Below are 10453 nucleotides of genomic sequence, written 5' to 3' on the forward strand. Positions count from 1 at the left end.
TTTTGCAATTCTTACCTGTAATTATCTGTAAGTGTTTAAGGCTTTAAAACATAAGAGGACACAATTGTGGATGGAATCTTCAGAAATCTGCCTCGGTATTATTTAGCAGCAAGCCTAAAGGTAATTTTGAGTGTATTTTATCCAAAAAATGCTTTATTTTCCTTATGAGCCATTATTTTGTAATTACTGCTTATTGCAACTTGAGTAGTTATAGAATACCAGTTTTTTAAAAACCCATACTTCCCATCTACATGATGGTGGCATGATGTGTATAGTTTATACTACAAAGGAAATATAGCACATGTAGTAGTTAATCATATATAACTGATATCTACTGCATTGTTTATTTATCTGGTTTATTACAAGCATGGTGTTTTTCCTGCTGTATTAATATATGAAAATCTATGTGCAGTACATCAGAAAGATGGACCTGTTTTGATATACTGTACAGATAGTATGGATGTGTTGGCATGAAGTGATGTGATTTTTTGTATATATAACATATTTTTCTACATGGTAAGTGTTTTTCATCAGTAACTATGTTGTACATAGTTAAATAAACTCTGAACAGAGAGCTGGTGAAATATTTTCTGTAATCCTAAAAATCATCTCTAATAAACAAAATAAATTACTATTGTAACCTTTTCTTACTTGAAATTTTCAATTAAAAATTATATTACTTATGCTTACTGGTTATACACATTACATGTACTGATTATGTTGTAAAATCATTAATTCAGAATTTCTATTGTATAAGATATTGTCTTTTTATATGGATCTCCTCGGTGTTCATATAGCTTCTCTCTTGAAGTTTGCTCATGTTAACTTTTACACCAAAAGAACATAAAATGTTTTCTTACAAGAGACAGACTTTAAGTAAAGTATTGAGACAATCTAGCAGCTAAAGATGGGCTGTACCGTCTTTCGTCTTTGTCTTGGCGTCGAGCTAGCTGTATCAAGTCGACTGAGTGTTTACTCTATTTTAAGTTCTTCAAATTAATAAGTATTATTTAGGTTATTAATAATTATAAGGGGGTGTCTTCTCCTGGACATGTTGGGAATTACTTATTAGATTCTTCGGAGGAATTATGTTTGGATCATATCTCTCTCTCTCTCTCTCTCTCTCTCTCTCTCTCTCTCTCTCTCTCTCTCTCTCTCTCTCTCTCTCTCTCTCTCTCTCTCTCTCTCATAGAAAAATATATAGGGGGTAGCTAGGTCAGTTTTCCTACACCAGATACCAGAAGTTCTACCAAGTGGGACAATGTTATGTGAAATAGTTCTTTTTTTCCCCTTCCTTCGTCTCATGAAAATTAAACATTTTAGCAGATCAGTTAAGCAAAGAAAATCAGGTTTTTCCAAACGAATGGTATCTGTGTCCGTCAGATTGGCAAAACATTTGAAATTGAGGGGGGGGGACCGAACGAGAACATATTTTCCACATCTCTAAATAAAAAAAATAGGAGGGGATTTGCTCACCTGTTTTGTATCCTTTACCCTGGTAGGTGGACACCCAGTTACAGGGCCATTCTAATCTGGGTCCTTTCACCTTGCCTCTGTTTGCCATTTTTCGACCAATGGTAAAATTTCAATTGTTCTTATGCTGAGAGAATGCAAAAGGATGAAGTTTATGTCAGATATGGATGGTATTTCTAGGGACCATAACATTTTTTGGGGAAAAATTTGTTCTATTAAGTACCTGAAGATAAGAGTTTTTACAATATTGTGTTATCTTGATCAGAATTTGCACAGGCTATTCAATTTGGATGAAATCTCTATTCCAGTGATGAACCAACTTCAATGGCTGAGTTGGTGGGATGATCATCTTCGGTGATCCTATTCACAGATGCCTCACCTCATGGATGGGGAGCAACTCGAGATCTAACCCATCTGTAATGGAAATGGATGAAGCAAGAATTAGCACTTCATATCAGTTGCTTTCAACCTCTAGCAGTGTTCAAAGCCCTTCAAAATCAGGAACTGATGGTAATAGGATAGTGCATTAGCTTATATCTGGAAACAAGGGGGATTCAAAAACATCGGAGTCCCTCTAATGGACAGAAGAGATGCCATTGACTTTGAAAAATTAAGGAGGAGTAAATTTCCTTCCAAGGTTTATCCCAAAAAATTAAACATAGCAGATTGGTTAAGAAGGAAAAACCAGTTTCTTCTGAACAAATGTTCTTTGTATCTATCATTATGTGTAAAGATTTGGAAATAGTGGTCTAACATCTGTAAACAGAAAGATAGAGGTGTTTTGTTCACTAGTTCAAGATCCTTTAATATGGAAGGTGGATGCCCAATTAAAGCATGTTACAGGAATGGTCAAAGCTGGACCTGTATGCCTCTCCACTCTTCAGTGATTCAAAAGGTGATAAGCAAGTTAATGGTATATACAAACAGCAAGATGACTCTGGTGGCTCCATTTTTGTTTGGTGGTATTAGGATTTCAATTTGTCCCCAGTCCAAAAATGCAATGTCCTTCCTTTTCAAAAGTTTAGTAACAGAGGTCCATAAGGAGTTGGATCCAAGTCAATGAAAGACTTGAATATTAGAGTTCATGATATTAGAAATGCAGCTACATCTTTTGAATTTTCCTGGAATCTTTCTTTGAAAGGTTTTTAGCACCAGTTCGGTAAAGTACCAAATCAGTATTCGCTAAGTGTTATCTTAAAGAAACCTAGTTTGCTTATCAAGATTGATGGGCTGTGCCTGTAGGTGCTACAGTAGCTGTTGGTGATGAGGTCAATTAAATGTTGGATTTTTTTTAAAACTGGGGCAAGTGAAACCACTACCAGAGGTCCCTTTCCAATTAGACTTCTCCCTCCTCAACATTCCCCGTTACTACAAAGTGTCGTTCTCTACAGCTACTGCCTCCCCCCCCCCTACCACTACCTATCCTTCTCCCTTCATTCCTTGTTAGCACCCGTGAACGACTCCCCGGACTTCCAGACTCTCTGATTAGGATAGAATACGGTGCAAGAACCAGGCTGGGTAGATATATCAACTCAGCCACGATGGCGGAGATGACTTTGTTAGTCTACGCGGGGAGCCACTTTTTAAAATCCTGACAGTCTTTGCCTCACGCACTACAGTGTGATACATATGACTTTGCAGTGGTCCGTCGCCATTGCCGGAAGCTCGTCTTACCTGAAGACTACATTAGGCATGAGTCTTTCTTTCACTGACCCATTTCCATTAGAATGTTGGAGTCAGCATTATGCCCACCAGGGGAGGTTCATAGAAGTTTTAAATATTTGTTATTGCTATACTCACCTGATGTTCATGTACATCCTCACCCTCCTCCCCACTGAATAGTGATGTAAAAGAGGATAATGATTAGTTTTGACTTCGAGACTGAAAGAAAAATTATGGTATAGCCCATCCATGCCACGGTTATTGCCTTAGGCTGCTAGATTGCCTCAATACTATACTGGAGTCCAAGCATGTTGAAAGGAAGAAAACAAGATTTTTTTTTTTTTGAGTAAACATCAATATAAGCAAGCTTTGTGGGAGAAGCAACAATTTTTTTTTTTTTTTTTTTTTTTTTTGAAGATTAACTTATTTTATTAATATTTTGGAATGTGGTTGCAGTATTTTGATATAGCCTTTCCAAATTGTGAGTGAAATTCATTTGATACCTGCTTTTTTAAGCAAACATGCTTTAAATATAATACTGTAGATATATTTTTTTTTTACATTTTCTGTATTTTTGTTTTCATTTTAAGAAAGTAGGCGTCAAAATGTTTGTAACCTAGGTGTAATATTTTGCTGCTCTACATTATTTCTTTGAGAATATTCATAACTGCACACCACTGTATTTTGTGAGAAGTGTGTTTATGACATGAATGAGATATTCCTAGTTAACCCTTTGGTTACGATTAGTAATTTTTTCATCATAATCATTAATTAACCATCTAGGATTAAAATTAATTCTCTGCATTTCTTTTCTGACTTATGCACTTACACTGTTAAGTTTCATTTAACAATACTGAAAGTTTCAAGATTTTTGAACATATTAATTACCCAATCTCCTGTTAGGCAAGTATCATTACTGATCTCAACTTTATAAAAGCTGTAGTACATACTGAAAATTGCTGTGCAAGATATGCTATTAACAAATTCCTGAGGTACTTCCAAAATTTATTGACACCAAATAATTTGAACTGGAATTCCAGGTCCCAATGCCATTATAAAATCATTGCATGCACATATTACAAGTAAGCTGCTACCTATTAGTTGCAGTACAAGAAATTGCGGGGTTTATATTCTTTACCAATACAGTATGTTCTTAGTGCCACTTTAGTCTGAGGATGCATAGTATCAAGATCACTCTCCCTTGTACAGTAAAAGATATTTACATTTAGAAAAGGCAGTTTTTATATGACGTTCATTACTATATTTAGGGCGACATCAATGCCGAACCACCTATAATCAAGAAATCCTGATCTGAATAGTTTTATATTTATTTATTATAGACGACAGTAACAAAAAAATTAAGAATCATTCAAGTGTAATATTGTCTTTATTCAGGGTAATTATTGTAATCTAAATTTTGAGAACTCTTTAAAGTATGCAACATATTGTAAAATTTATAATTGGATAATAATTTTTGGAACATAATACTATAAAATATAGTGTACGGAGGCTTGAAAGAAAGTGACCCATTTCAGTCCACAGTTGAGAGTTAACGAGTTCAGAAAGAGGGGCTTTCTTTATAAAGTTACCAGTGATATTGTCTCGTTACTGTATTTAATGAATAATAATAATCAGGAAAAAAATCATCTGACAACTTTTCACCATCAAAGGCCCTATACAAAGTAGGTCTGCTATGTCTTTAAGGTTGATTACCAGTTTTAGATTTTCTTTTATCCGAGATGAGGTACAGTTATTACTTGTACATTTAACCCTAGATTTTCAAAGGATTGTTTACTTATAAATCTGCATGTTCAAAAGGTCTTTTGAAATATTTTTTATTTATTTATGATACTGTAACTGTATTGCAGAAAGCCTCCTAATTTATTGTTATTATGAGGGTACTAAATCTTCTAAAATTTACTATAGAACAGCATTTAAAAGTAAAAAAAAAAAATTAATAAAGGAGGAATTCACAAGAACTTAATAAAGAAATATTGTTGAAGTTGATTAAATTATTGACTTGATTTATTTTATAGAATTTTTGTGAAGCCCCAAATCTAGTAGTACTTTATGAAAATATGGTCTTAAACATGTATTAGGAATTAAAGATTGTACTATTATTTCAGTGAATCTAACCAGGTGTTCACCTTTTCGAACATACAGCTTTCCTACCTCTTGAATCAATAAGTAAAAAGAATTCTATCTCCCTCCCTTATAGTACCAATAGGACGTTGTTGTACTGGCAATGTTTGTATGTGGGATGCCACTTCAAAAACTTTATAACCTTTCATATTTGCTGCCTGCAAGCAGCCTTGTTCAGATCAGCAGTAGCATTTTGCTTTCTCAGAAAGTTGATTATAGTTTCCTCTAAATTCATAAAAAGTTATTTTTTATTAATCTTTTGATTGCTATGTATACCAATGGGAAACCTTCAGCATAAGTGTTACATCTCCAAAACATAAGTGATAGTTTTCTAAAACCTAAACTTTTTGGGAGCAGACTTGACAGCTCCTCTTTTGATTATACCCAATGATAGTGTTACACAGTGTCCAAATAAACAGAACAGTTCTTGAGTGACGTGTTTGGCAGTAAGTAGAGCAGTGAGAGTTGGTATGTTCCATTCCTGTTTTTTTCTGAAACTAAACTGTCTTAGATTTTCAGTCTGTGAAATTAGGAATCACTTACATGTTGTTAATGTTGTGGTGTAGACTTGTATTGCATTTCCCCCTTGTTTTTCTTTTGTGAAACCCAATAATACTGTAGTTAACTTGAAATCTCTTATTTTTTTGTAAGTTTGCTAAAGGAGGATTTTTTTGGTTCTTTCTGAAGAATTAGTAACATACTCAGTAAGGAAAATGTGGTTTTGGTAGCTCTATAACTCCCCCTATTACTAAAGTTTTGAATGTTTTGTGGCAAAACATCTGAATGTTTATGCTAAAAGTAATCATTCTATCTTCATTTGCATTCAAATCTTTCCAGACTACACGGTAGTGCTAGTTATTTGTTAAATTTTAACAATTTGTATTTTATGTGAGGTTGAATACTACAGTTTTGTAAATTTAATCTTGCTATCACCAAATTGTGCAATGATCTTCCCAGTACAGGTATTGTACTTTAATTGGTAGAGTTTTAGGTTTGGCACACTTTTTGGGAGAGGTTATTTTACTTTGTCCTTATATGGTTAATTTATACTTCTCAATTTCTTTTCCATTGTGGGCTGCTTTCCTTATTGGAGCCGTTTGGGCTGGAGCATTCAGCTTATCCAATAATGGCTGTAGAGTATTGTGATTGGCAATAATAACAATAATGTTTAATATTCATATTGCTCCTTCTCTGGAACCTCAATTTATCTACATTTGCCCCCCCCCCCCCCCCCCCCCCCCCCCCCGAATAAAAAGAATTTCCTATTTTCTTTTCTTTTAAGAGGCTAATTCTTCTAATAAAATAACAAGACACTACAAGTTAATAGCAAAAAGTGATGCTGTAAATTTCCAGAGGCTCTTTGTCGCATCGGTTTGACACGCAGATTCCTCCAGCTTGTCAGAGAATTTATTGTTTTACTGCAATTTAAGATGTCTTCCTCTTGATTTGTTAGCAATTACTGTAGAGTTTGTTTAAGGGAATTGTTTCTGAGTGATCATAAGTCGACGTTGTCTGTGTCTTGTATTGGAGAGAGTATTACAATTTAAATAACTGTTGTGAGGAGTGCGAAGGCCTCGCTGTTCTTATTAAAAAACTATTTTCTTTTGTGCAATGCAAAAGAATATTTGCTTCTTGATCGGGGAAATCATGAAAAGACTAGGCAAATTGATTATAGGGAGGATGGTGACAAAAATCATACACCAGTACCTTATTCTAACACAGTGCTCAAGAAGTCAAGTGTTTATAGTGATGATATTCAAAAAAGCTCATAACTTCAGGTTCTTTGGTTAAATATCAGAAGGTCGATGAGGCTTTATTTAAATGCAGTGTTTCTAATCTTGCCTGTCTGGTTACTAAGCCTAACTGGCTTCTGAAGTCAGTTATAGTGATAATAATGTTCCATTCAGCAAGAGTTCTGAATGTTCACTGCATCTTGAAGAGTCGAGATCATCTCACAAGGCCTCAGAATCTTTATTTACTTCAAACCAATGCATTTCAACATTCCTAGTTGCTCCTTTAGACAACTAGTTTGTGAGGCAGAAGGTAGAATTGATTGTTGAAACCTAATGCGCCTCCACTCGCTAAAGTAACCACTCTTAAGGAGCCTCATATTTCATACGTGGATGGCGTGGCATTTTGTATGGTTCCGTGTAATCTTGATGTCGATGATGAAGTTTCAACTAAAGTTGATCAGTTGCATTGTATCGGATATCATTACACAACGTTTGCTTGCAAGCTTTGCTCATTATGGTTTAATTTTTGCCTGTTAAATGTAGTAAAGGTATTTAACTGATTTCTAGCAAGTCATTGGGTATCAGTGATTATTGTTACTGTATGTAGTCATATGGTTGTTATCCAGGTAATGACATGTATTGGCAAAAATTTGATATTTATGGAGTCTGATAATCTAAATCTTACATAATGAACGAGCTATTTGGTGTTTATTTTTCAAAATATAGTAATTGTGCTCTACAAATCTTTAGAACTGATTTTTTCCTGGCATCTATCAATGAAAAGTTCTAGTTGATCAGATAAGAATGATTGCCTGTCTGATGATTTTTTTTTTCTTATTTCTGTCCTTAAATCAAGACAGATTGTCTGATTTTTCTTATTTACACACAAACCTTTGTAGCTCAGTCCATTATTTTTTCATCTAATTGTAAATGCAAAAGTTATTTATAGCTCAAACAGCTTCGGTGTTGCTTTCCTGTTTCAAATATGTTCCGTGCCAGGAATTTTTGAGGCAATATAATTCAAAGTTTATAGATATGATAAATACAGTATGCTATTTTTCTTATTTACTGGTAGTTGACTTTCTTTTCTTTGAAATATTCCCATGTTTTGATCCTTTGACCAAATAAATGTGGTGGCATGGATGTACTTTTCAACTAAACTTCCTGGAAGTGTAATTAATAATAATGTCATAAGAGATGGAGGTCTCAAAAGTTTTAAGTTTGTGCCAGAGTGCATTGGCAAAACCCAGAACCCTTGGGTGCAGACCTTCTCAGTTCCTTCTCTACAGAAAGTGTCAATTGAGAGATGCTTTTGTGAGGGTTCTGTACTGCTATCTAGTGGACCAGACATCTCGGCCAGGTTAGCTCCTTTTCTTTAGCACTGGCAGAACCAAGAAAGAGGTTTCAAGGAACACAGTTTCTGGCTTCATAAGACGATCCATAGGGGATATATTTCAGCTGCTGAGAGGGTCGAAGTTCCAGCCAGGGCTTGGGCTTATGAAATCATGAGTATAGGTCTTACCTTAGCCTTAGAGAGGAATCTCATAGTTGACCAAGCATTGAAGGCCAAGGTTTGGAAAACTCAAAATACCTTCAGAGACTTTTACCTATGGGAGTATACCCACAAGTCCCTTGATACTTTTGTTCATAAAAATACAGTAATTTGTAATTTCCCTTGCTACAGAAACCTGAATATTTTAAAGTTAAACTTCCCACTTCAACCATTGCTCTCAGCCTTTAGCCTAAGGTCAATAGTGTCTTTTCGACAGGTGGGGCTACTTACCCACCCGCGCCATGTCGTTAACTAAGTTGTTAACAAATTCAGCTGTCATTCCAGCAGCGATGAAGACATACCTTATGTTAAAGGACTCGGGTTTGAATAGCGAGGAAAAATACAAATTACTTTTAAGATTTGTTATATTTGATGGCATATATTGTTGACATAGATAGCTTAATGAATGGTTTATTACAATTGACACTTGATATGGAATTAGTCTAAATCTTTTGTGTAGGTGCTGTATACTGTACAGCTTTTGATATTAAGATGTTGGATTAATGTCTATAGAGGGAATAGTCTTCAACAAGTGTCAATTTATAAGAAAAAGAAATAATACATGAACCTTTAAAGGATTTTCACTGAAAACAACCATAGTAGGAAAAACATTTTTTAAGGCTTAACCAAGTTAACAGGACATATAATTATGAAAATTTATTTATATTAGTTTGTGACTGATGCTAATAATCCTTTTGATATGTAGCCATATAAAGATTACAAAAAATGACACATTCTATGAGATGGTCTGCTTGATTTCCTGTAGCATCTGATTCATTATATTTTATTTTATTTGCGAGGTCGGTTCCCTTTTTATTTATACATCTCAAACATGCAACATTTCGTTTTTTATTATTGTCATCATGCATGGACTCTTAGAATTCCTTCACTTTATTATTTACTTATCACAGTTACTAAAACTATAAGGTTAAAAATTTATAAATGGGACCAAAGTTTTCACATAACTCTTGGTAAATAATTTTTAATGGATTTACTGTGGGAAAGAGCTGCTTTATTGTACTATATTCTTTATAAAATTGTTCTTTTTAGCACTATAAAACAACTTTATCCATTGAGACAGTAAACATAGTCACCAATGGATCTGTGAACTTATACAAAATTAAACCCTTAGCATGAGAGATTGTTTGCTTTTGTGTGTATATGGCTGTTTGCATGTTAACAAGAGGGTAAATGTATAACTGTATACCTAAAGTTATACATTTTTTCTTTCCTATATGCCTTCTGAAGATAAGAAGGTAATATCCACATTTTTTTTACTCATAAAACTAGCTAGTGTTAAAAGTTTTCTAGTTTTTAATGATATACTGTCGTATGAATTTGATGAATTTTAGTAGAGTTATAGTACTTTGTAATTTTTCTTGACTTTGATCAGCAGAAGTGAATGGTAGCTTATTTATAAGGTTCAATAAAGTCTTATTTATGCGAGAAGTAAACTTTATATTAACTTTAAATAATATTGGAAATATAGCACTTTCTGTTTTTCAAATAATATTGGAAATATAGCACTTTCTGTTTTTCAGCTTTTTTGGATAATCCACAAATGCTAATTGCCGAGGAAGAAAAAATTATTGTGGAAGAAACCAGAGGAAACCAGGTTGTAATGGAAGAAAAGTAAGTTTGTTATTGTTCATTCTTATACCGGTTTGTTGGAATCCTCCAATTCAAGCAGTGTTAAATTACATTTGAAATGTTATCTAATAAGAAATCATAATGAAATATTCTTAGCTTAGGATATTAAAGAAGGGGGTTGTTATTATGCATGATCACTCTACTTTTTATTGAAAAAACTGGATGACATAATGGCACATTTTTAAGCAAACTCAAATCCAGGTTTGACATTAATCATGAGGCCGTGGTTTTCAAACTCAGA

The 10453-nt window shown here is 34.0% G+C and overlaps 1 protein-coding gene across 2 annotated transcripts in view; it reads left to right on the top strand.

The window, feature by feature from the left end:
* The window catches only part of RtGEF (Rho-type guanine nucleotide exchange factor), a 134022-nt gene that overhangs the window by 96558 nt on the left and 27011 nt on the right, over positions 1–10453 (top strand). For both annotated transcript variants that reach the window (XM_068377107.1, XM_068377108.1), the window contains exon 13: positions 10104–10194. In XM_068377107.1, coding sequence (XP_068233208.1) covers positions 10104–10194 — 91 coding nt within the window. The remainder of the gene's footprint in view (positions 1–10103; positions 10195–10453) is intronic.

This window comes from Palaemon carinicauda, chromosome 7, assembly GCF_036898095.1.
Source record: "Palaemon carinicauda isolate YSFRI2023 chromosome 7, ASM3689809v2, whole genome shotgun sequence".
NCBI lineage: Eukaryota > Metazoa > Arthropoda > Malacostraca > Decapoda > Palaemonidae > Palaemon > Palaemon carinicauda.